The sequence below is a fragment of the Vidua chalybeata genome, unplaced genomic scaffold (assembly GCF_026979565.1).
Source record: "Vidua chalybeata isolate OUT-0048 unplaced genomic scaffold, bVidCha1 merged haplotype W_reject_10, whole genome shotgun sequence".
NCBI lineage: Eukaryota > Metazoa > Chordata > Aves > Passeriformes > Viduidae > Vidua > Vidua chalybeata.
This window is the reverse complement of record NW_026530345.1, coordinates 332,615-360,367: the sequence shown is the minus strand read 5'-3', so window position 1 is coordinate 360,367 and position 27,753 is coordinate 332,615. Positions and strand designations below refer to the sequence as shown.

The 27,753-nt window shown below is 57.5% G+C and overlaps 3 protein-coding genes and 1 pseudogene across 5 annotated transcripts; 3 read left to right on the top strand and 1 right to left on the bottom strand.

The window, feature by feature from the left end:
• Nucleotides 1-1,224, top strand: part of LOC128783030 (zinc finger protein 850-like) — a 281,788-nt pseudogene extending 280,564 nt beyond the window's left edge.
• Nucleotides 1,225-2,199: 975 nt separating this feature from the next.
• On the top strand, nucleotides 2,200-4,877 carry LOC128783116 (putative cuticle collagen 91). Its single transcript, XM_053933703.1, has 4 exons — nucleotides 2,200-2,355; nucleotides 2,460-2,589; nucleotides 4,386-4,464; nucleotides 4,651-4,877. Exons 1-4 carry the CDS (start codon nucleotides 2,200-2,202, stop codon nucleotides 4,811-4,813), a joined length of 528 nt encoding a protein of 175 aa, XP_053789678.1. The 3' UTR covers nucleotides 4,814-4,877.
• A 6,126-nt stretch (nucleotides 4,878-11,003) lies between these two features.
• LOC128783036 (serine/threonine-protein kinase pim-1-like) lies at nucleotides 11,004-18,704 on the top strand. 3 transcript variants are annotated; one of them, XM_053933619.1, is made up of 8 exons: nucleotides 11,004-11,673; nucleotides 11,752-11,802; nucleotides 12,032-12,401; nucleotides 12,624-12,800; nucleotides 14,349-14,447; nucleotides 14,889-15,023; nucleotides 16,339-16,513; nucleotides 17,280-17,547. In XM_053933619.1, exons 1-8 carry the CDS (start codon nucleotides 11,134-11,136, stop codon nucleotides 17,302-17,304), a joined length of 1,572 nt encoding a protein of 523 aa, XP_053789594.1. In that variant the 5' UTR covers nucleotides 11,004-11,133; the 3' UTR covers nucleotides 17,305-17,547. The 3 variants fall into 3 exon arrangements, with proteins under 3 accessions (XP_053789594.1, XP_053789597.1, XP_053789598.1); XM_053933622.1 differs by lacking the exons at nucleotides 16,339-16,513; nucleotides 17,280-17,547 and adding an exon at nucleotides 17,558-18,704 and having other exon boundaries at nucleotides 11,005-11,673; nucleotides 14,889-14,996; XM_053933623.1 differs by lacking the exon at nucleotides 16,339-16,513 and having other exon boundaries at nucleotides 11,006-11,673; nucleotides 17,280-17,546.
• Nucleotides 18,705-25,412: 6,708 nt separating this feature from the next.
• On the bottom strand, nucleotides 25,413-27,753 carry LOC128783114 (serine/threonine-protein kinase pim-1-like). The gene is made up of 5 exons (XM_053933702.1): nucleotides 27,214-27,753; nucleotides 27,085-27,135; nucleotides 26,486-26,855; nucleotides 26,087-26,263; nucleotides 25,413-25,799 (listed from the first exon to the last, which is right to left on the bottom strand). The coding sequence occupies exons 1-5, from the start codon at nucleotides 27,751-27,753 to the stop codon at nucleotides 25,660-25,662; spliced, it is 1,278 nt and encodes a 425-aa protein (XP_053789677.1). The 3' UTR covers nucleotides 25,413-25,659.

The window sequence follows — 27,753 nt, the reverse complement described above, 5'->3', positions numbered from 1 at the left end:
CAAATGCAGATCATGGGGATCTGAAAGCCTGTGCCGGGGAGGCGGCCGGAGATGGAGCCAGAGCTCAGAGCTGGTGGTCCATGAGCAGCTCCATTATGGGGAGAAGTGCCACAAGTGCTCGGAGTGTGGGAAGAGCTTCAGGTACAGCTCCCAGCTGATCAGGCACCAGAGGACCCACACTGGGGAGAGGCCCTACGAGTGTGGGCAGTGTGGGAAGAGCTTCTGCCTGAGATCCAGCCTGGTCAGTCACCAGGTGAGCCACACTGGGGAACGGCCCTATGAGTGTTCTGAGTGTGGGAAGGGGTTTAAGACCAGCTCCGATCTCCTCAAGCACTATTGGAGTCACACAGAGGAGAGGCCGTTCCACTGCCCTGACTGTGGGAAGGGATTCAAGTACAACCCAAACCTCGTGAGGCACCAGAGGATCCACACTGGGGAGAGGCCCTACGAGTGTGGGGAGTGTGGGAAGAGCTTCAGCCAGAGATCCAACCTGGTCAGCCACCAGAAGATCCACACTGGGGAGAGGCCCTACGAGTGTTCCAAGTGTGGGAAGAGGTTTCAGACCAGCTCCGATCTCCTCAAGCACTATCGAGTTCACACAGAGGAGAGGCCTTTCTGCTGCCCAGACTGCAGGAAGGGATTCAGGCAGAAGTCCCACCTCATCCGCCACCGGCACATCCACACCGGGGAGAGGCCCTACGAGTGTCCCCAGTGTGGGAAGAGCTTCTCACGTCGCTCTAACTTGACCCAACACCAACGGAGGCACCGGTAAGGAAGGCCCTGTGAGTGCCCCGTGTGCGGGAAGAGCTTCGTGCACTGCTCCAGCTCCATCCCCCACTGCAGGACCCACGTTGGGCACAGCCCTGGTGACCCACATTCCCTGTGATCTATGTTGGGGACAATATTCTGGAGGATAGATGTGGGTTCTGGAGGTATACTGGAGGAGAGATGTGGCTTCTGGGGGTATTTTGGGCAGTGTACTCCATCTCTTTGCCCTCCAGAAGCCAAGAGGGTCACCGCAAAACAACTCAATCCCACTGAAACTAACTGAATTTTAACCCCTAAGGGCTTAATCCCACCTCAAAATGGCTTGTTCCCAACTCAAAAAAACTCAATCCCACACCAAACTCACACAATTCCAGAGCTGCCAGGGTGAGATAGGGTTGGAAGGAGATTGGGAGAAGTGGGATCCCAGTTTGGAGTGGTGGGATGGGGATTGTGTGGAGCTGGGTGGCTGGGATGTATTTGATAGTGAATAAAACTTTCAGAGTTACTGATTTCTGTCCCATTCATTTTCAGTCCATTGCAGTTCTGTTTGCAGAGTGCCACCTTCTCAGCTGATTGTGTTTATGTCCTCCTTTCTCTCCTGCCTCTCTTTGCCTGCTCTCTTTCTCTCTCTGTGTCTCCCTTGAGCCAGGGCAGCTACCACCAAAGACCCTGCCCTGATTTAATTCCCAGTGCAGGAGCTGCAACAACCGTGGGTGAAGTTAGGAAGGCTGGCAGTGAAATGTCACTGTAGGATCTTGCTGCACTTGGCTTTTGGCCCCTTCTTAAGAGCTTTGCCTTCAAGGGCAGGAACATCTTTTCCTGGCTGGGAACTGGAATTCCAGCCCCTGGGAGCGTGTGCCACGGATCCCAGAGGGGCATTCCCGAAGCTCCCAGGGTGCTGCTCCTGCCGTGCCTCCCAAGGAGCTGTGCAGGGCCCGGGGACAAGGTGCAGCAGCTCCGTGGGCTCCTGCAGCACGCAGCAAAGGTGGCTTTGCTGGACATTTCCCAGCACATTCCCGGCTGCAGGCAGAGGGAGGGAGGAAAGGGAAGTGAGTCCCTGACACAATCCCGGAACGATTGGGGTGGGAACGGACCCTGCCCGCGGGTTACGATCCCGTGAGGGAGAGACGCCTCCGCCCCAGGGAAGGTGCAAATGAGACCACGGGAGCGCAACCTGCGGATTCGACTGAACGTGGATTGAACGGAACAAGAAGTGGGAAGGAGAAAGGCAGAGAAAGAACTAGTAAAGAGATCTCAGAGAGAGAGAAAGAAATCGGAAAAAGTCTCAGAGAGACAGAAAGAAATAGGAAAAGGCTCCGGCCCGGACTGCGCAGCTCCCCGGGACAGCCGCAGGGCGTGGCGCCTTTCGCAATTCCAGCCAATCAGAGAACGCGCTGAACAATCTCCAGCCAACCAGAGCTTTTCTCGCCGATGACTCACCAGTTGCCGGGCGGACCCGCAGAGCCCGGCGGCCCCGCCAGCGGAATTTCGGGCTCGGCCCGGGGGTACGGATCCGCACCGGGGGCGGGCCCCGAGCCCCCTGCCCACCCCTGGGGCCGATCGGGGGCTCCCCGCACCCAGCAGCCGGTGCTGGGGCGGCCGCGGGGCAGAGGGGTGGGAAAGGGAGCTCCGGGCTGGGAGCGGAGGGAATGCGGGAGGAAGAGGAGGGAGAGGAGGAGGAGGAGGAGAAGGAGGAGGAGCAGCAGCAGCAGCAGGAACAGCAGGAAGAGGAGCGGGAGAATCCCGCCGCTCGCACCGCTCGCACGCTGGGTCTGCAGCACCCCCTGCCCCGGGAGCATCGCCCCCAGCCCCGAGCCGCAGGTGAGGGGGAGGCCGAGCTCGCCCCGACTCTATCGAGGGGTCTCGGGAGGATTTTTCTGGAGGGTGTTCGGAGCCGGCAGATTCCGAGCCCCGGATCCCTCCGGGCTCCCTAGGAGGAGCTTTTTCGGGGGGAGAGGAGCTGTGATCGCCCCTCGGGAGGGTCCCGGGGGCTCCACGTGCGGCTGGCCCGGTACTGACAGGGCGGGACGTTGGTTTTGGGGATCCCCGTGAGAGTCGGGGCTGCGGAACGTGGGAGCCCCGGGGCGGGAGAGAGGAAGGGACGATAGCGGAGCTGGGGGACCCCCGGCAGCCCGGAGATGAGGCGGGGACGGGACCCCTGACCCTGCCCGGGGCGTGTCCCGGGGTGAGCTCACGGTGCCCGTGCCCCCATTGGTCCGTTTAGCCCCGAAATGAGTTCTGCACCTTCAAGGCCGGTTCTGAGAGCGAAGGGGCGAGGAAGCAGCGCGCAGTTTGTTTTCAGGAACTGCACTCGCTCCTCCACATTCCGGCTCCTGGGCTGCTGTGATGCCTTAAGGAGCTGGAACTGAGGCCAGACGGAGGCAAGAGGAATAAAGTGGATATTTATTGAAGTGCCTTCAAAGGCCACAGCCCGGCAGTACTGGAGCCAAGGTCGTGGCTCTGCCCGGATGGCTCCAAGATGGAAGCAAAAGAGGGCTTGGTCAGGAGATCTGACATTTTTATAAGTTTTAGTCCATTTGCACCCAGGATTTAACTGCCCAATGAATAGCTTCAAATGATGAAGTTTCATCCTCCTTGCTTGCTTGCCCGCCCTCCTCTTTCCCCGTTGTTTGTGCTTTGGGCCTGAAGTTTGAAGAGATTGTCCTTGACTCTCAGCTAGAACAGGATTGTTTTGTCTTCACCACCCTGTGAAAAGATCCCAGTAACACTTAATAGAAAGCTAAAGCTGCACACCAAAGCAGAACAGAAAAACTTAAACCTAAGGTATTGGTTGTCTGCCAACAGACAGACAGCGGGACAGAGCTCTCCTTTGCTTTTAGTTAGTTTTTAGCTCGCTGAGGCAGAGAAGTTCTCTGGCCTGTGGTTTTTCCTTTTCTTTGGAGCTGTTTAAACCTGCTCTGGACTGAACACCAGAAGAGCACCGGCAGCTCGCACCTGTGGCCCACTGGGCCAGGCCTGGACCACGGAGGGACTGATCAGAGACTGAGTGAGCCGAGCTACAGCCCACGGAGGGACTTCCTGAGTTTGTCATCTCTTTTGGAGTGGCAACAGGGTTTATTGTTTAATATTGTTCATTTTCTGTGCCGGTGAATGCTTTGCCTGTTAAATAAACAGGTTTTTTCTACTTTTCTCCAAGGAAATCTTTTCCTGAACCGGTTGGGGGAGGGGCCACTTGAATATAATTTCTAGAAAACCCCCTTTGGGGTTTTTCTTTCTAGAAAACCCTTTGGGGGTTTTCTCCCAAATTTGCCCTAAACCAGGACAGGGTGGTGGGGAGAGGGGGGAGCCCCAAGTGTCTGGATTGGAGGGAGGCTGGAGAGGGGACCCTCGTACCCCAAAACCCCCCAGCATCCCTAAGCAGGACCCTGGAGAAGGGGGATCCCCAGGACCCATGGGATCCCCTGCAGCCCTGAGACGGGGGAGCACCAGAACCCCAGAGGGATGAGACTGGACATGGGACACTCCTGGTGGCTCTTTTTGATTCACTCTTGATTTTTTGAGGTTTTTATGGACACCTGGAGACTTCTGGAGATGGATTTGGGCAGGAGGAATCCCCAACCCAAGGCATTCACACCTTGTTTTTCCCCCAAAACCAGGATTTCCCATTCCCAAACTTTGGCTGGGTGGAGGAGGAGGCTGCGAGGAAGAGGAAGGAGGCCTGGGACAGCCAGGCAGGTGAGGAGGAAGTCAGTACCCCTTTCCCCCTCTCTCCTGCTCCATCTCCCAGCCCAGCACGGCCCCCGGCTGCAGGACAGCCCCGCTGCCGGTGCCGTCCTGCCGGGGATGCACTGGGGGGATCTCCTTGCCCTTCCCTGTGGCACGGAGGCAAATCCCATCCTCTCCTTGTCCTTCCTCCCCCAGAGCAGGAGCTGAGGATGGAGAGCAGGGAGGACAAATTCCCGCGGCAGAACCTCGTGGAAGAGGCCGTTTTGAGCGGCTCCACGGTGCAGGAACCCAACGGGGAGGAAAAGCCCCGGAGATGCCGCACGAGGAGGGGCTGCAAATGCAGATCACGGGGATCTGAGGAGGAAAGACCCAGCCTGGGCTGGGGAGGTGGCCGGAGATGGAACCAGAGCTCAGAGCTGGTGGTCCTGGGGGAGATTTGGGGGGGTCCCGGGGGGTCCCAGGCCCACCCTGAACCGGGGTTCCTGGAGAACCGGGGGTCTGGGGGTTTTGAGGGGAGGGGGCACAACAGGGGTTCCCCCTCCCCCGTTTTTGGGGGGTCTCCCATGGTGCCCCCTCCCCAAAAAGCTCCGAGGGCCCCTGAAATGGCTCCTGTTCCACCGGCCGGTGCCCCCGGATCCAGGACGGCCCCCAGTGAGTCTGGGGGGTTCTGGGCGGCTTTGGGTGATTTCGGGGGGGGGGGTTGAGGGGCTTTTTGGGGGATTTGGGGGATTTTGGGGCATTTCTGGGGGACTTTGAGGAGATTGGGAGGGCTTTTTGGGTTTGGGGGAGTTTTGTGGGGATTATTTGGGGTTTTTTTTGGGCTTTTGGGGGATTTTCTTGGGAGTTTAGAGGGAAGTATTGGGTTTTGGGGGGTTAGAAGCTTTTGGGGGGGTTTGTGGACTTGGGGAGTTTGGATTTCAGGAGTTTTATTAGGGTTTTTGCAGGGTTTGTTTTTTTGGGGGGGGTATCGAAATTTTTGGGAGTTTTTTTGAATTTTGGTGGGTTTCACTGGGATTTTGTGGGTTTCTCTGGGGTTTTCGAGGATTTTATTGGGATTTTTAGGGGATTTGGGGGGTTTTAGTGGAATTTTGCGGGGATTTGCGGTTGTTCCTGGGTGTGGGGAAGGTCTGAGAGGCAACAAAATTTCCTTAAAATCTCCAAAACTCCCAATAAAATCCAGACAATCCCAGTTAAATCTCACAAACTCCTATTAGAACACTCTAGAATCCCAATAAAAGCCCACAAAATCTCTTGAAATCTCAACCCCCCAAAATCCCAATTAAAACCCACAAATCCCCCTCAAAAAATTCCCAAAACTACAAAACATCACACAAAATCTGCCCCAAGTCCCAGAGAATTCCTGGCAACACCCAAAAAACCCAAAGAATCCAAAAAAACCCCAAATCCCAAAAGAATCCTACTAAATACCCGCAAAATTCCAATAAAACCCTCCAAAATCCGCCAAAAGTTCCAACAAAAGCCCCAAAAATTGAAGAGAATCCCACAAAATCCCCACCAAATCCCAGTAAAACCTTTCAAACTTCAAATGAAAAAAAAAATTTCAATAAACCCCCAAACACGCCCAGAAAAACACCCCCCTCCCAAAGTGCCAGTAAATCCCCCCAAAATCCAAATACCCCCAAAATCCACAAAACCTCCCAAAATTCCCCAACTCCCCCCCAAGCCCAATAATTCTCCCCAACAACCCCAACAGTTCCCCCATAAGTCCCAACACAATCCCCCAAAGCCCAAAAAAGCCCCAAACGCCCCGAGCCCTCCCTGGTCCCTCCCGGTCCCCTTGGCCCCGCCCCTTTCCCCTCACGGTTCCCGCCCTTTCCTCGCCCCCTTTCCCCTCACGGTACCCGCCCTTTCCTCGCCCCTTTCCCCTCACGGTTCCCGCCCTTTCCTCGCCCCCTTTCCCCTCACGGCTCGGCCTTCGGGAACGGGGCAGGAGGAGGAGGGAGGGAGGAAGAGGCGCAGTGGCAGCAGGGAGCAGCCGGAGAAGAGCAGAGAAGGAATTGCGTGGCCCTGGTGCTGCCTGAAGTCGCCGCAGCCCCGGGAGCATCGCCCCCCATCCCGCAGGTGCCCGGGGAGGGGGAGCTCGACCCAAATATGCCGGGGAGTGCCTGGGTTTGGGGTTTTTTTGGGGGGGTCTCAGTGCGGGTCTCAGTGCACCCACTCGATGCCATGTTCTCTAGCCCAGGTGTTGGCAATGCCGCTCTTGAAATGAGTCCCCTTGTCTGACTCAGTCCTCTCAGGGGTGCCATGCCTCCCCAGGACTTGCTTTTCCAGGCCCAGGATGGTGTTGGGGCAGTGCTGTGAGGCACAGGGGAGGTCTCCAAGCATCCCGTGGTGGCTTCTACCATGGTGAGCACGTAGCGCTTGCCTTGGCGTGTCTGGGGCAGTGTGATGTGGTCAATCTGCCAGGCCTCCCCATACTTGTACTTGGACCCCTGCCCACCATAGCACAGGGGCTTCACCCGCTTGGCCTCCTTGATCACAGCACACATCTCACAGTCATGGATAACCTGAGAAATCCTGTCCATGCTTAGATCCACCCCTTGGTCTTGTGCCCACTTATAGGTGGCATCTCTGCCCTGATGACCTGAGGCATCATGAGCCCATCGAGCCAGGAACAACTGCCCCTTGTGATGCCAATCCAAGTCTATCTTTGACACCTCTGTCTTTGCAGCCTGATCTACCTGCTCGTTGTTTAAGTGCTCCTCATTAGCCCGACTCTTGCGGACATTGGCATCTACATGGCAGACTTCCACAGGTACCTTCTCAGTCTGAGAGGCAATGTCTTTCCACTCATCAGCATTCCAGACTGGTTTTCCTCTAAGCTGCCAGTTGGCCTTTTTCCTCCTTTCCAGGCAGCCCCACAGAGCATTGGCTACCATCCATGAATTGGTATAAAGGCAGAGCTTTGGTCACTTCTCTTTCAGCAATGCCCAGGGCCAGCTGAACGGCCTTGAGTTCAGCAAGTTGACTTGATCCACCTTCTCCTCAGTCGCTTGTGCAGCCTGTCGTGGGGGGCTCCATACGGCTGCTTTCCACTTCTGGTTCATCCCTACGATGCGACAGGAAGCGTCCATGAAAAGAGCGTAGCGTGTTTCCTCTGCTGGTAGATGGTTGTATGGTGGAGCTTCTTCAGCCTGTGCCACTTGTTCCTGCTCCTCTTCATCAGCAAGACCAAAGTTTTCTCCTTCTGTCCAGTTTGTATTTCCAAAATCCCAGGGTGATTCAGGTTTCCAGTACGGGTGCGCTGTGTGATGAGAGCAATCCACTTGCTCTGTGTGGTGTCGGTGGTGTGGCAGGATGTGGGAACCTTTCCTTGAAACATCCACCCCAGCACCGGCAGTCGGGGTGCCAGGAGGAGTTGTGCTTCTGTGCCAATCAGCCCCAAGGCAACTTGAACTCCTTCATAGGCGGCCAAGATTCCCTTCTCTGTGGGAGTGTACTTGGCTTCAGACCCTCTGTAGCTTTGGATCCAGAATCCCAGTGGTCAGCCTCGAGTCTCCGCAGGCACCTTCTGCCAAAGGCTCCAGGACAAGCCATTGTTCCTGGCTGCAGAGTAGAGCACATTCCTCACCTCTGGTCCCATCCTGACTGGGCCAAGGGCGACTGCATGAGCGATCTCCTGCTTGGTCTGGGCAAAGGCTTGTTGCTGTTCAGGGCCCCAGTGGAAATCGTTCTTTTTGTGGGTGACCAGGTAGAGAGGGCTCAAAATCTGGCTGTACTCAGGAATGTGCATTCTCCAAAAACTGGCTTCCAGCAGAATCTGGACGATCCTGTCTCCTTTCTCAAATACTTCCATTGCTGTGTTCCCCCACACAATGATGCCATCGATGTACTGCAGGTGTTCTGGAGCTTCACCCTTTTCTAGTGCAGCCTGGATCAGTCCATGGCAGCTGGTGGGGCTGTGCCTCCACCCCTGGGGCAGTCGGTTCCAGGTGTACTGCACGCCCCTCCCGGTGAAAGCAAGCTGAGGCCTGCATTCTGCTGCCAGAGGAATGGAGAAAAGCGCGTTAGCAATGTCAGCAGTGGCGTACCACTTTGCTGCCTTGGACTCCAGCTCGTACTGGAGCTCCAGCATGTCCGGCACAGCAGCGCTCAGCGGTGGAGTCACTTCATTCAAGGCACGATAGTCCACAGCCAATCTCCATTCTCTGTCAGACTTGTGTACAGGCCAAGAGGGGCTGTTGAAGGGAGAATGGGCCTTGCTGACCACCCCTTGGCTCTCCAGCTCACGGATCATTCTGTGGATGGGGATCACGGCATCCCGATTCGTTCAATACTGCCGGCGGTGCACTGTCGAGGTGGCAATTGGCACTCGTTGCTCTTCCACCCTCAGGAGTCCTACTGCAGACGGGTGCTCTGATAGTCCAGGCAAGGTGTTCAACTGCTTCATGTCCTCTGCCTCTACAGCAGCTATGCCAAAAGCCCACCTGAGTCCCTTTGGGTCTTTGTAGTAGCCATTCCGGAGGAAGTCTATGCCCAGAATACACGGGGCTTCTGGGCCGGTCACAATGGGATGTTTCTGCCACTCCTTCCCAGTCAGGCTCACCTCAGCTCCCAACAGGGTCAATTGCTGTGATCGATCCCCCCGTCACCCCAGCAATGGAAACAGGTTCTGCCCCACATGTCCCCATGGTATCATGGCACACTGCGCACCAGTATCAGCTAAGGTTTCATATTTCTGTGGCTCTGATGTGCCAGGCCATCGGATCCACACTGACCAGAGATCCGGTTTTCCCATGCCTCTTCCTGGCTTGAGGCAGGGCCCCTCTAGCCTCTAGCTGAGGCTACCTTCACCTTAGTGGAATTCTCTAAGTTAGTGTTTCCCTGCTTGTGTAGACACAGCCATGCTGCCAGGACAGAAGTGAGTTGATGAACTTTGGACGTGATTAGCATAAAAAACTTGATAATCAGAATGCCTTGGCAAGAAGAAACAGAGCTTTGAAGACTGCAAGAAGACTGAATCAAGAAAGAAGATTGAATCAACTTCTATGAGCAAGACATGTTGCAAACTGGATAAGTTTGTTTACGTGTTGATTCACCCAATCATTGTAGTAAAAAATTACTAGTCTTCCAAGAATTGTGTATAAGCATGTGTAGTCCATGTGAAAAACATGTTCACTCTCCTGTGAAAATGTAAAAAGTTTAATAAAGGACAATAGGAGACAAGGACCATGGAGCAAAGGTTATTTATGGCCAGGTATATCTTGGCACTCAGCCAAGAGCACCCTGTTACCTTCGGGGATCCCCCTTAAATACCTTTTCCCTTACATCAGCCTGTTGCATATTCATAGCCCCTTATGCATATCCATAACCTAGTTTACATTTTCCAGGAACTATTTTACATGGCCCCTCCTTGGGTCCGCCTTTTCAGAGCATGCGTGTTTCCTGGCTGGAGTTTGGCTCCTTCTCTTTATCACTTCCAGTTCGGGCCTTGGTCCACACTGCCTTCAGACGGTGAGTGCTGATTGTTGGCAGATCTGTAGCAGGTGTCCTCATCCTGTGTTCATTGGATGTTATCCCATCCAAGCAGGCATTTTAACACAAGCAGATTTCTGTCAGCTATTGCACTACTATGTCTAAGCTTAATTAACAACAAAATTAGAAACTTTATCTTTGGAACAAAGTTACTTGAACATCACACATATAAAATCCACTTCGATATTTGCAAAAGCCAATATTATAATACATACCTATAACACTGCTGTCCTGCAAGGAAAGGCTGAGACAGCTCGGCTTCCTCAGCCTGGACAAGAGACTTAGACTTGATCCAACTGTGGCCTTCCAGGACCTGAGGGCAGCCTACAAGAAAGCTGGACAGGGGCTTTGTAGGATGGCAGGCAAGGACAGGACAAGGGAGAATGGATCCAAATGGAAAGAGAGTCGGTTTAGCTGAGGGATTCAGAAAAAAGACTCTCCTGGAACAGGTTGCCCAGAGAAGGTGTGGCTGTCCCGTCCCTGACAGTGTTCAAGGCCAGGCTGCATGGAGCTCTAGACAAGCTGGGCTAGTGCAAGGGGTGCCCAGCCACAGCAGGGGGCTTGCAGCCGTGTGATTTTTCAGATCCGTTCCAAGCCAAACCATGCCACGACTCCATGATTCTGGGATACTTCCCCTCCTCATCCTCTGGCAGAAAAAGGAACTTGGGCCCAAGTTCCACATTGCAGACCATGTCCTTTGGCAGCCTGCAACTGTCTCAACAGAGGATGGAAAAAGACGACATTACTGACACGATTTCCCTTTTCTACTTGAACATTAAATGCTGCACTGCTGTCCAAAAACTGTCAGAAACTGTCAGAAGAGGCAATTCTTCCCCATGAAATGCTTCACCTCAGCCAAAGAAGAAAGAATCCATAAGCCAACACTCTTCTTTATTGCTACATTGTTTGATTTGGTCACTTCTCTAATAGGAATTCCTATGGGGTTTTATTTGTTTGTTCCGCTCTTTCGTTCCGCGGGGCGCGCGGCGGCTCCTCCGTTGGGTTCGCGGAGGCAACGGAGGAACGTTCGCGAGCTGCGGCGGTTCCGCAGCAGCATGAGCAGGGCTTCTCTCGATCGGTTTTCCGCTCGACTTTCCACTCGTTCCCCATCCCCTTCTCCCTCTCACACTCACTCCACTCCACTCCCGTCCCGTCCGTGTCCCGCCTCTCCCAGCCCGGCTGATGCCGCGTCCCGCAAGGCGCCCCTCGGCGGGGCCGCCCCGTGCCCGGCCCTGCCCGTCCCGCCGCGGAGCCGCCTCCGCCGGGCTCTCTCCGTACTGGCTGTGGCGCCGCTGGAAGTGCCGCTCGCTCTGGTGCTGGCGGAGCAGCGCGGTCTTTTGGCTCCGCCTGGCGCGGGCTCTGGCCCGGCCCCGGCCGAGGCCCCGGCCCCGAACGAAGCTCCTGCCGCGGTTCCGCCCGCAGCCGCCCCGCTGCCGCCCCGCGCCCGCCCCGTCGCCGACAGCGTCGCCGGCGGCTTCCCCGCTCCGAGCTCCGCCGCTCGTCAGCTCGGCCGCCGGCCCCGAGCCGCCGCAGCCCGGGGCGGCTCGGCAAGCAGCAGCGCGCCGGGCGCTCGGGTTGCCGGGGCAGAAGAGCGGGAGCGCGGTGCCGCCCGCACGGGCGGAGAAGCCTCCCCTGGAGCAGCACTACCGGGAGGCCCCGCTGCTGGGGAGCGGCGGCTGCGGCAGCGTTTACTCCGGGACCCGGCTCGCCGACGGCGCCCCGGTAAGAGACGGGGCCGGAGCGGAGGGGGCGGCGGGCGGCGGGCAGCGAGCTCAGCCCGGCGCTCGCCTTGGCTTGCAGGTGGCCATCAAGCGAGTGTGCCGCGATCGCATCCCGGAGTGGGCGCGGCTGGTGAGTGAGCGGGGCCAGCGGGAGAAGGCGGCGGGGCGTGCCGGGCGGGGCTAAGGCGAGGCCCGGCAGGGTGGCAGCCGGAAGGCTGCGAGGGGAGCGAGCGGGGAGTGAGCGGGGCCCGCGCAGCGTCCCGGGCCGGGCAATGGCGAGCGGCGGCGGGGCCGGGCAGGGGGTGGCCAAGGCGCGGCGCAGCATCGGCCCCGCTGAGGGCATCGCGGTCCCCCCGCAGCACAACGGCGCCCTGGTGCCCCTGGAGCTGGCGCTGCTGTGGATGGTGTCGTGCCCTGGCTTCCGCGGCGTCGTGCGGCTCCTGGACTGGTTCGAGCTGCCCGACGGCTTCGCGCTGGTCATGGAGCGTCCGCAGCGCTGTCAGGACCTCTGGGACTTCCTGCACGAGCGGGGGTTCCTGACGGAGCCCGTGGCGCGGGGGCTGTTCCGCCAGGTGCTGGAGGCCGTGCGGCACTGCACCAGCCGCGGCGTCCTGCACCGCGACATCAAGGCCGAGAACGTCCTCGTCGACCTGGCCACGGGCGAGGCGAAGCTCATCGACTTCGGCTGCGGCACGATCCTCCAGGACACGTTCTACACCCGGATGTCAGGTGAGCCCAAAGCCGGGGCCCAGCCGGGCAGCGGAGGTTCCCCCCTTGGCTGCAGAGGGGGAAGAGGGAGAGAAGGGAGGGGAGGGTGCAGAATCCTCCTTCAGCCGGCTGCAGCCAAGTTGCTTTTCGGCGGGGCAGGGGCTGGCTGTTGTGGAATGGGGGCTGGCTGGGAGGGAGGGAGGGAGCAGCATCTGCCTGATGAGCTGTGCCAGTGTCCCATAGGAACGCCGGAGTACAGCCCACCGGAGTGGATCCTCTTTGGCTGCTACCATGGCCAGCCAGCCACCATCTGGTCCCTGGGCATCCTGCTCTATCACCTGGTCTGTGGGCACCTTCCTTTCCACACAAACGAGGACATCGTCCGGGGCCAGCTCTTCTTCCCGCCCCGGGTGTCTCAAGGTGGGGATGCGCCTTCAAGGCTCGGGAGGAGGAATGGGGCTGGGAGCGGGCAGCTGGCACATCAGCGTCCTGCTCTTGCAGCTAGTGAGGCGGTTGATCTCCTGGGCTTAGCTGGAGGAGGTGGCACGTGTGCCTCTGTGCTGCTCTCCTCCAAAAGGAAGGATCGATGGGAAGCTTTTGGCTGGCAGAAGGGCTTCGGGCAGAGGGCAGCGGGCACACGGGCATCCCGCCCTTACAGCTGCTGAGGAGGCTGCTGTGCTGTGCTGAAGCGGAGGAGGTGGAATGTGGCCTGCCACGCTGCCCTTCTCTTCTGCCGCGGCAGCAGCGGGGGTGGCAGCAGTGGTGCTGACACTGGGACAGCGGTGTCAGGACCGTGGTGGCAGCAAGAGCTGGGGGCTGGCAGAGGGCAAGGCACCATGGCCCTTGCTCTGCGCCTCTTCCTCCCACTCCTCCTGGCCGTGGCCCTGCCTGCCAGGGCTGCCCAGGCTGCTCCGCTGCAAGCGCGGGGAGCAGGTGAGCCGGCAGCCTGGCTCCCCTTTGCCGGGACAGCGCTCCCTGCTCCCTGGGAAGTGCTGGGGGATGGTTTTTCCCCTGGGCTTTAGGGAGGGTTTCCTCTGTGGGAGGGAGAGACCTCCCATGGGCCCTGGGCTGCTCCAGCCACCCTCCCAGGGATGTTGCACAAGGCAAGGAAATCGTGTGGAGAGTGGCCAGGAGCCAGCCCAGAGCTCCCCAGGCCCCTGTGCAGCTTTGGCCATGGCCATGGAAATTTGGCCCCCACAGCTGTACCCAACCCCCTTGCAGTGCCCAGTTCCCAAAGGCACAGGGGGATCCCAGCAGACCAGGAAATGGTTCTGATCTCTGATCCCTTCTAGCTTGGGATGCCGACATGGCTTATCCAGATGCCCTATTGGATGACAGCTTGGAGAATTCTCCTGGAGAGATTCTCTTGGAGAATTCTGGAGGCAAGTTCTCTGTCTGCCTTTCCTGAGAGAATAATCAGTGCCTCATGAGCCATTTCCCTTAGCAGCATCACAGGGTTGAAAGATTCTGGAAAACTTGCCCGGCTCCATTCTGGATCCCTGAGGGATCCCACAGAATGGCTGTCAGTGGCAGGAAGGAGCACTTAGCTGTCCATCTTCCTTCCGTGTGCAATTCCAGTGGGTCCTTCCGTGTGTTCTGTGCAGCCACGGAGAAGAGCAGAGAGGGAAGGGGCCGGGCCCAGGGCTGTGCCCCGGGGCTGTGCCTTTTGCAGCTCCTTTGCCGGCCCCGGGGTGCCTGAGTTGCTCCTGCTGCTGCTGCCAAGCCCTGGCCCTGCCTGGGGCTGGGTTTAGAGCTGCTGGCAGCTCCAGGGAATCCTTTCTCCCCCGTGGACGGCCCTGCAAGGCGCTCCTTCCATGCCAGTGTGGGGCCACCGCAGGCACGTGGTCCCCCTGGCCCTGCTCCTGAGTGGAAGGCAGAGCTGAGGGAGTGCTTTGGAGGGCACCAATCACCCAGGGGCACTCACTGCCACTCTGGCCTGAAGGGGACATGGAACAACTTTCTCTTAAGGTCCTCCTCCATGGAAGAACACAGACACCGGAGACAAGAAATCCCTGGAGGCAGCCAGACACCTAGACCAGATGCTGAGTGATCTGGAGAGACGCCGTGGTGGGTGCATTTCCCTCAGCCTTCCCCTGGGACTCAGCAGCCAGGGGCTTTCCCTGCACATCTGGGCACGCCGTGCCCAGCACAGGGGGAAAGGATCCATGGTAGCCTGGCTGCCCCGCTGCTGCTTTCCTGCCCTGCAGGGCTGTTTCCCAGCCTGGCCTGGCTGCAGCTTCTCCCCAGCCTCTGCAGGAAGGCATTTGGCACCAGCTGGCAGGGAGCCCAAACTACACCACGGGCCTGCAATCCCCTGCAATTTCCCCCTCTCCGGCACGTCAGGAGTGGCAGCTGTTTGGAGAAGGGAGGGCCCTGTGGCAGCCCCAAGAGCCGTGGCCTTTTCCTGATCCTTATCCATGTCTTTGAAAAGTAGTACTTCCTGAAGATGCCATCTCTCCAATGGGGAATGGTTCCACCTGATCCAGCTGTCCCTTTTCCTTTCTCCAGAGATGGACCAAAGGGCTTTGCTGAAGGCAGCACTTCCTGGAGGAAGCAATGGCTCCGTGCCAGCCCCCGATACACGAAGGGAGGAGATGCCAGACAGTGCCACAGAAGGTGATTGCTGTGCCAGGCTCAGCCAGGGTGAGCAATCCTGCTAGGGTCCCTCCATGGTGTCACGATCCGCTTATTGCGTGGTGTTGTGATGGTTCTTTTCACTGATCCCAAAAGTGCAAAAAGGGAAACAGCATGGGACTATCAGTTAATCACAACAAATGCACCTTTATTAGGGGCCAAACAGTAAATGCGATAGTGGGGATCGGAAAGGAGATAAAAGGATAGAGAGAGAGAGAGAGAGAAGAGGGGTATGGGAATAGCTACCAACACAGGTGAGATCCTCAGTGGTCCGGACGATGGGGATCCGTCTGTCGTGTCGGGGAAGTCTTCGAAGTTCTGGTCGACTCGGGGGTCCAGTTATAGTCCACAGAGGAAAGAGGGGAGAACAAGTGTAATAATGAAAGTCCACTGTAATCGCCACGAGGGAACAGGTGAGTCCACAGAAACCACCAAAGCAAGACGAATACAATGAAGAATAAGTCCATTAAAATTACTGAAGGGAAACAGGTCATGTCATTAGTGGTCAGACCACCAATTTCCCCTCCTCCCTGTAGTAGGGGTCTCAGTCTCAGTCCTTAGGAGGAGGGTTCTCATTCTTTGTTTGTCACAATGGTAACGAGGCAGATGAGGGGTCTTCAATGAAGGACCACGGGAGTCACCCCAAAAGTTCATTTGGCTTAAGAACGGAGATTAGAAGCAGGCCGCGCATCAGGCTGTCCCGAGCTGGGTCCATGTCAGGTCTTTGCCAAGTCCTTGCCAACTCCTTGCCAAGTTCTTGCCAGCCCTTGTTCGGAACAGCCAGCGTGACGGTTCAGTGGTTGCACCTGCGCTGTGTCCTGTTCTAAGCCGGAACTGTAGTGGAGGAAGGGATTCTTTCTCGTGGCAATCAGAAGGCAGAATGGAAAATGCGGGGCTTCAGATGGGCTCTTACACATGGGAGACACGTCCCGAAACCTGGGAGTGGCTGCACGGGGTGCCCATGGTGGGGAAAGGGCAGAGAGGGAGAGCAAGGCTCCCGTGTGTCCTGACAGGGCCTGACTCTGTCCCCTGGGGCTGGGGGAGCTGTCCCAGGGCAGGGAGGGCCAGGGCTGGCAGGGGCTGCTGAGGGATGGGTTTGGCCCGTGTCCCCCGAAGCAGCGACTGCCCAAGCAGCTGCGCTGGCCCCGGGCTCTCCTCCCGGCCTGCTGGGCTTTGTTGGGTGGCACAGCCTGTGCCAAGGGGCGGCAAGGGGCCTGCAGGCCCCAGCTCTGGGGGAAACAGAGAACGTCCTGACCGTATCCACCGTGCTGCCAGCTCGGCAGTGCAGCACAGCACGGGCTCACGCTCCCCATTGCTCCCACAGACGTTATCACTGAAACAGGAATATTTGCCCCGGATCCAGTGCGCCTCCCAAGAATTGTGTGCCCCCAGGATGTGCGCAGGTCCTGCATGATAGGCACGGTGGTGACACTGTTCACCGTGCCCCTTGTGCTGATCGGCTGCTATCTTGGCATTCGGAAGCTGTACGAGAGCAGACGGTCAGTTGTTGATTTTTCTCCACAGCTTTCTTGTAACTCTGCTCATAGCATTGGTAGCCTGACTCGTAGTCGTGCTGCACTGGAGTTGTGGCCAGTCCGTGGTTGTCCAAAGAACTCTGCTGAGGGCTCTGCTGCTGCTCAGTGCTTTCATTGGCCTCTTCATTGCTGGGCCTTGTCCTGGGGGGCCCGCTGGGGCTGCAGCCAGTGCTGGCTCCCACTGAGGCTGCCAGGCCAAGGGCAGCCCCGGGGGCACAGGGCAGAGGCAGAGCAAGTTCTCAACAGTATTTGGGCCACACAGCTCAGGACAGGACAGTGCTTATTTAGTAGCTCATGTAAAGTTTCATGGTGACAGTGATGTTACCGGACAAGCAAATTTGCTCCGGTTCAGTGTTCAAACAAATCCAACCTAATGAAGGTTTGGCTTTGGCCTTGAGGCTTTGCTCTTTGTGTGAGCCCTGTTCTGCATTGATTCCCACTCAGTCTTGGAGCCTGTTTTGGGTGAAGGCTCATCCCGGCCCTGACTCTTGGCAGTTCTGGGCTCAAAGGGACCGCCGAGGCTGCACTGCACGTGACTGGGCTTCAGGGCTCCATTATCAAAGGGCTTTGAGAAGTTTAAATTACTGTATTCTTACTATTTGGTTTCTTTTCCAGTGCTTTTTCCAGTTTTTTGATATAGTGAATGATGGCATAATTTCCCCATGACTGAATTAGAAAACAGCAAGTACTATAAAATGGAATAATTTTTACACTCTTATGTCTTTCACAGACTCATGAAACTTATGTTGGTTTGATGTGACCAAGAGAAGAGTTTTGCTCTGCTTTTAATTCCAACAAGCAGCAGAGCTGGAACCTGTTGAGAAGACTCTCTTCACTTCATAGCTAAAGCAAACTGCCAGCGATCTTTTTTCCAGCTCTGGGCAGGAAAATAAAAATCTATCAGCAGAAAATACTTGAGTGAAGTAACTGATATAAATTAGGGATTTGGTCTGTTTGCTCCCTAAGCCCTGAGTTCCTCAGAGCTGCAGCTCCCTGCTCTCTCTGCAGACAGAGGCTGGCTGTGGATGACAGTCACATGTCTGGCCTGGTGCACACCAGGTGCACACACGAGCTGAGGGATCATCCCTGCACGCCCCATCCTGGAAGAACCGAGGTCATTGATGAATCTGACACGGTTTTATGGCATGGCAGCAAAAGAAGGCAAAAGAAAGGCTACAATTGGTACCATTCCAACCCCTTGACATTTTGCCGTGTGTAATGGAGATAGGAACTACAAGTTTCCTATCCATGCACAATTTGCTGTCTGAGAGCACTCTGTTCTCAAAGTCACAGGGGCCTGCAGATCTGTGTCTGAGATGACTTTAAAAACAAAAACAGCCTTTATGTGCAACACCTGTGTATCAAAAGTTCACAATACAAATCACAAGCTGATTTCTGCTGTTAAGTGGATGAGAAAAAACCCAAAAAGCAAAAGTAAAACCGTGACCAAATCAAACAGGCAAACACAACAACCACCAAGAAAACAACAAAACCAACACAAACATCCCCACAAATCCAGAAAAAGATAAAAATCAGGTGAAGGAGGCAGAGATCCAAGAGCAACAAATGGGCAGAGGAACTACAGGAAGGACAGCTCATAAAAAAGGAGAGACAAGAAGTGGCTATGGCATCAAACTAGCCAGGGCATGTGAGATCGTGTTCTCACCCTTCTGAAAACAATCTGACATAAAAATGAACAGAAAAGAAATGATGACGATTGTGATAATGAGAGTCTGCATGTTTAGCTTTAATATATGCATTGGGTGTGAGTTGTGTTTTCCTTGTTAAGTCACATCATCTGGTGTGGGTATTCTCAGCTCAGTCAGAGAGAAAGAGACAGGTTTTCTAACCAGGCAAGAGCTGGGAAACAGTTGGGAAAGAATGTAAATAATTCTCTAATCTATCTTGTTATTGACATTGTTTATAGATATGTTCTGCTACTGTGCGTCATTCACTGCACACCAATGGTGTGACGTGTTTTTACTCTAAGACCAATGAAATTAGCCTTCTCGATGTTTTCTAGAGTGGTACATTTGAAATAAAGAGAGAATTCATTTTCTTAGCCTTCTGATCTGGAGTTCTCTGTTCCCGTCCTTATCAACAGCGTCAATCTGGCAAGGGTTTTTATCTGTGCAAAGAAAAATACTGCAGTGGAAAAGGAGGCCGGTTGGGAAAACATTAAAAGCAGGAGCTAAAAATAAAGTACTCATTTTTAATATGTTGTTTGGTTGGTTTGCTGGTTGTTCATGGGTTTTTTGTCTGTCTTTGAAAGCAGTCCCTCGGATGTTAATGCACACAAGTCCTTTGTAAAGGGCTGTCTTTGCAAAAAACCTGCCAGTTCTGTGATGCAAGACAGAAACAGCTTCCCTTGGGCTACACCCAGGATGTTATAAATAAATTCACTTTCAAAGGTGGAGTTCTTAATGGTTAATTATTACTATATATTATTATGGATTGTTAATGAATATAATGAGTTGTTATATAATTCATGTGATGAGTTGTTGAGTGGAATGGAATGTTCAGTTGTTGAAGTGTATGTATATGGCTACTAAACAGAGAAAGGGGGGTGGTAATAAGGTGCAAGAGTAAGAATCTTCTAGAAAAGTGACATCATAGGGCGATGACAGCAACTGGAACTGCGATTGGGAAACGAGCCACCCAGTAAGTTTGCTGTGTTCCAAAATGATTGGTCAGGACTGCAGCATCTTACAGAGCGATCAGCCACCAAGAAAAGGACCGGTGGGCAAGAGGATCCAAAGCGCACCAATCGAGCACCCCCAAGAGACTTTAAAAAATCCCTGTGTGCGGAGCAGCCGGGCTCTTTCGAGGGCACCTCGTGCCCGCAGGAACACCTTGTCACACAGCGCTGTTAGAGCTACCTCTGGCTTGTGGCGCAGGCCCTAGGCTTACCCTGAGGCCTCGGCCTCTGTTGTTCTAAGTTTTAATGAACAGGCACATTTTTTATAAAAGTCATCAGCCTCCTTTTAATTGCATTTTGCCTGTTTACCACAAGTAGGCCCAGCAGCTCCTTGCTGAGGGCCCATTTCATGCAAGAACTGGCATTCAGAATATTGAATCAATTCAAAAGAAAAGGGTGGGGGGAGGTGGCAGTGAGGTGGCCTCAAAGGTTCAACTCTGCACTCTGTTTTTGTCACCAACATTAGCCAAGTTCCTGTGCTTGTTTTCCTGGAGAATTTGTAGTCAACAGAACTTCAGTGCCTTTGATCAAATCAGTCTTAAGAGCAGCTTGGGGCTGGGTCAGTCATTGAGACCTGAGCATGGACTGGGGTCCAGCCAACAAAAGAACATTAGCTGCAGGCCACCCCTACAGCTTTTCCTCATAATGAGCGCAAAGCCTTTATTTTTGCAAACAGAGGGATGTTGGGGGGATTTTTGCCCCATCAGGCCGAGGCACAAGGCTCTGCATCCTCCCAAGGAGCAGAGCCAGCCCCCTTGAGAGCCAGAAGGCGCGGCCTCACTTGTAGCCCCGGTGCATCCTGTGCCCCAGGGCACGGCCCTGGCTGGAAATGTCTTGGGCTGCAGCACAGGGCCAGGGCGGAGCTCAGCAGCCTCATCAGAGCCCAGGGCCGCGGCCCTTCCCTGCCGGGGCCCTGGCCCGGCCTGAGCAGCCCGGCCTGGCCCCAGGGGATGGGCTCCGCCCGGCCGCTGTGCCCACAGCCTTTTGGGCCCCAGGCTTTGCAAGAGGCTTTCTCGCAGCCTTGCAAAACCTTGGCCAAGTGTCCCTTTGCTGTGCTGTGAAGAGTAAAAAACCCCCTGACATTTACCCTGGTGCACAGCTCATCAGGGATCCCTGCACAGCTTAGGAGAGGCCAGAAATACTCCTGTGTGCCTCATGAGGGATCCCTGCACAGCTCAGCAGAGAGCCCAAAACATCCCTGTGTGCCTCATGAGGGATCCCTGCACAGCTCAGCAGAGAGCCCAAAACATCCCTGTGTGCTTCATGAGGGATCCCTGCACAGCTCAGCAGAGAGCCCAAAACATCCCTGTGTGCCTTATGAGGGATCCCTGCGCAGCTCAGCAGAGAGCCCAAAACATCCCTGTGTGCCTTATGAGGGATCCCTGCACAGCTCAGCAGAGAGCCCAAAACATCCCTGTGTGCCTCATGAAGTGCAGGCCCAGATGATGCCACTGGAGGAAATGTGCCCTCAGCCCAGGGACGCTCAGCATGGGCTCCCCCAGCCCCTCGGGGCCCCGCTGCTGCTCACAGCGGCCCCTGCCTGGCTCCTGCCTGCCCTCACCGTGGGCATCCACGGCTGCTCCTGGGCATGGAGCTCAGCCAGCGCTGGTGCCGGCTGGGCTTTGCTGCTGCTACCACCTGGACATATCTCTGACAACTCTATGTCTTTATTTGAACAGAAAATGTGGGCCATGCCCTGCCCTGGCAGACAGCGCCTGCCCACCTTCAGTCGTGGTTGGGGAACAGGACCAGGGGGCTCAGGGGCTGAGGGTCTCGTTGTGGAGGGGTGAGTTTGGGGAAGGGCTCAAGACGGTGCTGCAGCTGCGGCAGGGCAGATGGGGACAGAAGTGAAGAGCTGGGAACACGGGTCAAGTCCTCTCTGCCTGCGTTGTTAGGCTTGTCTTCTGAAGATGGGTAGGAGCACCTTTGGGGAGAGGAGTGGCTGAGGCCCCAGCTGCCAGTGGCACACTGGGACCCTCGTGCACAGCAGGGCCCAGAGCTGGCAAGGCTCCCCAGCCCGGCTGAAGCTGCTGGCACACCTTGGCCCAGCTGGACAGCTGCCCCTCAAGGCCCCGGCGAGCAGGGGACGGCTCTGGGCAGGCTCCCTGGCCAGGAGCGGGCCCCAGAGTGCGTCTGCCTTTCAAGGGCAATCTCCTCCCCGCTCTTTCTCCTCCCCACCTTGCTTTACCTGTGCCCTGTGCCCCTGGGGCTGCTCTTGGCCAGGCAGCCTCAGTGGGAGCCAGCACTGGCTGCAGCCCCAGCGGGCCCCTGCTCAGAGATTGTTCTGAGCTGTTTTGCCCCCGCTTCAGGACGAGCATCCTGATAAAAGAACTTAATTGGGTTTATATCTATCACAGAACCACATTTATCTAAAATTAATTTTAGTATGGAAATCACCTGTGGATGGTGGACTCATCAGACGCTGCCGGGACTTTGCACATAGCTCAGGAAAGAGTGTGATTGTTATTAAATTGTGTCCTGTTCTACTATGGTCTGATGGCCATGAAGAGAAACTTTCTGTGCCTCTGACTCTCACCAGTTCCTGACCCCCAAAGGACACAAACCTGATGAGTTGTGGTTCCCACTCCAGTGCTGGCGCTTGAACCTCCCTCCATAGCCAGAGCAGAGCTCCCTTGTCCCAGAATGTCCCTGGCAATGCAGGGATGAAGGAAACAGGACAGGCTGTGGGGATCAACGGCAGGGCACGGCCACGGATTTGGAGTGGTTGTGAGCCCCGGGCAGGACCTGGCCCTTGGCCTTGATGAACCTCATCCCATTGTTCTGGGCCCACAGCTCCAGCCTGTCCAGATCCCTCTGTAGAGCTTCCTGCCCTCCAGCACAGCCACACTGCCACCCAGCTTGGGCTCACCTGGGAACTGCCTGAGGGTGCCCTCGATGGCCTCGTCCAGATCAGCACTAAAGAGATTTCACTGACCTGGCCCCAGTCCTGAGCCCTGGGGACACCCCTGGATGTGACTCCATTCCTCAGCTGTTGTGAGTGCCAGGGGCTGGATGAGGGAAATCGTGGGGATGTGGTTCAGGAATGCAAAAGGGCCAAGGGCTGAGCCCCAGCCCCTGGCAAGGCAGATCCTGTCCCTCCCTTGTTGCTCAGGGCTCTTCCCGGGATGGGCCCTGGGATGTGGGACTGTGCAATGCCAAGGGCAGGACCATGGGGCAGCCCCTGCCAGGCTGCTGAGCAGGGACAAGGAGGCAATGCGGCCCCAGGGCTGCAAGGGTCACTTGTCCCTTCGTGGCCTCAGGCCCAGGGCCAGCAGCCACGGCCAAAGTGCTGCACAGGTTGGCTCTGTCAGGGCCTTGCAGCTGCTGCACATGCCTGTGCCCTCTGCAGCCCAGGCTGTCCTACGGTGTCCCTGCCCTGCGCCTCTGTCCCTGCAGGCTGTCCTCATCCCCCGGCTGCCCCACCTCGCTGGCCCCTTCCTTTGCTGACAGCTCTGCCTCCTGCCTGCCTCTGCCTGGCCACACAAAGCCTTGGCCTTGATACCAAAAGGGTTCATTCCATTTTTACCCTGCCTGTGAACTTTTAGCATAGGAAAAAGGCATGCAGGTCCTGCTGTCCCAGCAAGGATGGCTGGCAGAGAAGAAGACATCTGGCTCAAGAATGCAGTGATGGAGAAAACAAGGGCTGAATCTGGGAACTTGGGGTGGGTTTTATGGAAATGGGGAAATTGTAATACACATTTAGCGACTGTGTATAAGCAACACACTGGTCGAATTCCATGTCCACATAAGGTTAGGAGTTATCCCTCACTGGACCTCAGGCCTGAATAAATGATCCCCTCTTAAATAGCAAATTGGTGTTAAGGAGCCTTATTCTGATATTTTGTGTTTCAGAAACGCGTGGCTTTTGCTCCTCTCTTCCACCGGAGAGCTTCCTGGGCAGGGGCAATTCTTCCAATTGCACCAGCGTGGCCATGGCTCGAAAGGGCAGCGAGCAGACGGATTTAGCTTCTCCTGCCAGCCCCTGAAATGCCAGTTGTCATTTGTGTGCGCTGAGGATTCCGCTTCAGACTCGGAACTTGCGCAGCTGCTCCTGGGGCACCGCTCGCATGCAGGCGCAGCGGTGCTGCAGCAGCTGTCCCGCACACAGGGAGGGCTCTGGAGCCTCCCCAGGGCCACCAAGGAGCGGAGGAGGGAACGTGCCCGGGATCTGCTGGAGGACCGGGGGGTTGCGGGGGATCCTTCGCTCTCTTGGATGGGGGAGGGAATGGGGAAATGGAATCAAGATGAGACAGGGATCAGCCAGCCCCACGCCAGGCAGCGTTTTCTCCTCTGAGAGCTCCTCTGAGCTGAGCGAGCTGGTGAAGCCTGCGGAGCATATGAGAGCCGGGACTGAGGGAAAGGATGGCTGGGAAGGAGTCAGATAAACCCGTGTGGGCATTTCCCTTTCCAAGGGGCTCCTGGGGAGACAAAGGAGACAAGAAGGATTCCCCACCTCACAACATTTCCTTTTTCCCTTCAGTAGACCTATTGCAGCCACTGCATACAAGAGTTTACTTGATCACCTCAATGCCAGGGAGCACCAAGAACTTGAACCTTGCTGGAGTCCAGCCCTGCCTGCCTGTCACCGAGCAGAGGGGAACGATGAAGAACCTGGGCAGAGGTTGTGACAAATTGCCATTTTGCCACTTGTGATTTCCTCCCAGCTTTTGAAGCAGGGCGACAACCTCATCGCTGCAAACCACTCCCTTTTGCAAGGCACACGTGGGCCTCGCTGGAAGCTCAGGGCTCTTGAAGGGGCTGCTGCAGTTGGCAACAGGAGCTCTTGTTGAACTTTTCACATTGCTTAACCCCCCCGGCCAAATGCCATCAAGTGGCTGAGGAAGGACACAAAAAGATTACCCTGGAGGAAGGGAGGCCAAAAGCCTGGAAAAGGATGAAAGAAATGCTCTGATCATGATGATGACAAAAAAAACCCAATTTATTTTCGACAGCAAATGAACACCTCCCGCCCTCCAGCCCTCCCAGCCTGGCAGGCCGAGCGGAGCCGTTTCCATGGCATGAGGTGCTGGCAGCCTGCGGAGAGAAACCAGAGAGCCACGGTCAGTCACAGAAGGCTGCTGTACCCTGTCCTGCCATGGCCTGTGCCCGGGCCAGGCTGCTGGCTGTGCTCAGAGCCCAAACCTCCCGAGCCATTCTCTGTTTTGAGAGAAGGGCAGCGTGGCAGGCCACGTTCCACCTCCTCCGCTTCAGCACAGCACAGTAGCCTCCTCAGCAGCTGCAAGGGCGGGATGCCCGTGTGCCCGCTGCCCTCTGCCCGAAGCCCTTCTGCCAGCCCAGCTGTGGAGCCGGGTACCCACCTCTGCAGACCTGCTGCCAGGAGAGGAGCCGATCCCGGACGAGGGCCTCGTCCTTCTTGACGGGGATGTCCCTGCAGACCGTGGCCCCTGGGGTAGCGCTGGCACTGGATGTGCTCCACGGACGGTGCAGGCGCTTCCCCGTCCAGTCTGGGCACCGGGTATAATCTTCCTGGGAAAGTAAAGAACAACTGCATGGAAGTCAATTCAAAACAAGACCTGGAAACAAGAAGAAGCTACAAAGCCTGTCACCGTTTTACGGGCCTGAGGAGGGTCTGACCACTCCATGCGAGAATGAAACCTGTCCACGGGTGGGGAAAAACCCCACCTTTCCCGCCCATAAACGCACCCCTTCCTCGAGGGCCTGGAAAGCAGACCAGCTGGGGCACGGCTTCAGAACCCGTCCCCCTCTGCTGCCCCCATCCACATGGATGGATGCTTTGTCAGGCTGGCTGCCCCTGCCCCAGCCCGTGCTAGGCTGGCTGGCAGAAGCTGTCAGCAAGGCCAGGAGCCGACTCCCCTTCCACAACATCCGTCCCCTGTCCCACCAAAAAGCAGCTTGGCAGCCGGGGGAAAAATTAATATTCCCCAGCGTCGCCGAGCAGGGAACCTGCGGCGCGTGGCCAGGCCGAGCCCTGCCATGCCTGGAAGCACGAGCATCCCCCCGCCCCTGCGCCAGCTGGGGACTCATGTTGATTTCATCGGGGTGCAGAGCATGTCCTCCAGGAAGGGGCCGCAGCCAAAGCCGGTCGGCTTTGCCCCGCCAGTGGCCAGCTCCAGGATCGTCTTCCCAGCTCCACGTGGTGCTCCAGAAGAACACGCCAGCTGTGCCTCGGCTTGCGGGGACATCCCGATGCCATTGAACTGCAGGGGGATGTTTCCCCTGTTCCAGTCCGTGGCACCTTCACCGCACTGCCACCACTTCTCCAATGGCACGGGGAGCACTGAGCCGCTCCCTCCACAACTCGCCGGGGACCAGCGGAAGCATCTCCTCGGCTGCGCTCTCTGCTCCGTGCCGCGGCCGCAGGGAAACGCTCCGGGGTTTTCTTAGAGTGCCACGAGACGCGTGCAGCTGGTACTTGCTGGGCTCCTGGATCCTACTGAGCACAGGGATGGATTTCTGCTGTCTCCTGGGCCAGGCAGGGCTCCTGCAGCCAAGAATGCTCAAAAAGGTCTTCCAGTGATGGCCTGTATGCGGGGTCCATGGATAAACACCACCTGATGAGGTGCTGGCACTCTGCAGAGAGAAACCAGAAACCGCCGCTCAGTGGGACAAGGCTCCTGTCCATGCTCTCCCACATTCCACGGTGCCCAGGCCACACTAGGAGTGCTCGGAGCTGCAGCCAAAAGCTTCCCATGGATCCTCCCTTCCGGAGGAGAGCAGCACAGAGGCACACGTGCCACCTCCTCCAGCTAAGCCCAGGAGATCAACCGCCTCACTAGCTGCAAGAGCAGGACACTGATGTGCCAGCTGCCCCCTCCCAGCCCCGTTCCTCCTCCCGAGCCTTGAAGGCGCAGCCCCACCTTGAGACACCCGGGGCGGGAAGAAGAGCTGGCCCCGGACGATATCCTCGTTTGTGTGGAAAGGAAGGTGCCCGCAGACCAGGTGATAGAGCAGGATGCCCAGGGTCCAGATGGTAGCTGGCTGGCCATGGTAGCAGCCAAAGAGGATCCACTCCGGTGGGCTGTACTCCGGCGTTCCTATGGGACACGGGCACAGCTCATCAGGCTGATGCTGCTCCCTCTCTCCCTCCCAGCCAGCCCCCGTTCCACAACAGCCAGCCCCTGCCCCGCCGAAAAGCAACTTGGCTGCAGCCGGCTGAAGGAGGATTCCCCACCCTCCCCCCCTTCTCTCCCTCTTCCCCCTCTGCCAGCCAAGGGGGGAACCTCCGCTGCCCGGCTGGGCCCCGGCTTTGGGCTCACCTGACATCCGGGTGTAGAACGTGTCCTGGAGGATCGTGCCGCAGCCGAAGTCGATGAGCTTCGCCTCGCCCGTGGCCAGGTCGACGAGGACGTTCTCGGCCTTGATGTCGCGGTGCAGGACGCCGCGGCTGGTGCAGTGCCGCACGGCCTCCAGCACCTGGCGGAACAGCCCCCGCGCCACGGGCTCCGTCAGGAACCCCCGCTCGTGCAGGAAGTCCCAGAGGTCCTGACAGCGCTGCGGACGCTCCATGACCAGCGCGAAGCCGTCGGGCAGCTCGAACCAGTCCAGGAGCCGCACGACTCCGCGGAAACCAGGGCACGACACCATCCACAGCAGCGCCAGCTCCAGGGGCACCAGGGCGCCGTTGTGCTGCGGGGGGACCGCGATGCCCTCAGCGGGGCCGATGCTGCGCCGCGCCTTGGCCACCCCCTGCCCGGCCCCGCCGCCGCTCGCCATTGCCCGGCCCGGGACGCTGCGCGGGCCCCGCTCACTCCCCGCTCGCTCCCCTCGCAGCCTTCCGGCTGCCACCCTGCCGGGCCTCGCCTTAGCCCCGCCCGGCACGCCCCGCCGCCCTCTCCCGCTGGCCCCGCTCACTCACCAGCCGCGCCCACTCCGGGATGCGATCGCGGCACACTCGCTTGATGGCCACCTGCAAGCCAAGGCGAGCGCCGGGCTGAGCTCGCCGCCCGCCGCCCGCCGCCCCCTCCGCTCCGGCCCGATCTCTTACCGGGGCGCCGTCGGCGAGCCGGGTCCCGGAGTAAACGCTGCCGCAGCCGCCGCTCCCCAGCAGCGGGCCCTCCCGGTAGAGCTGCTCCAGGGGAGGCTTCTCCGCCCGTGCGGGCGGCACCGCGCTCCCGCTCTTCTGCCCCGGCAACCCGAGCGCCCGGCGCGCTGCTGCTTGCCGAGCCGCCCCGGGCTGCGGCGGCTCGGGGCCGGCGGCCGAGCTGACGAGCGGCGGGGCTCGGAGCGGGGAAGCTGCCGGCAACGCTGTCGGCGACGGGGCGGGCGCGGGGCGGCAGCGGGGCGGCTGCGGGCGGAACCGCGGCAGAAGCTTCGTTCGGGGCCGGGGCCTCGGCCGGGGCCGGGCCAGAGCCCGCGCCAGGCGGAGCCAAAAGACCGCGCTGCTCCGCCAGCACCAGAGCGAGCGGCACTTCCAGCGGCGCCACAGCCAGTACGGAGAGAGCCCGGCGGAGGCGGCTCCGCGGCGGGACGGGCAGGGCCGGGCACGGGGCGGCCCCGCCGAGGGGCGCCTTGCGGGACGCGGCAT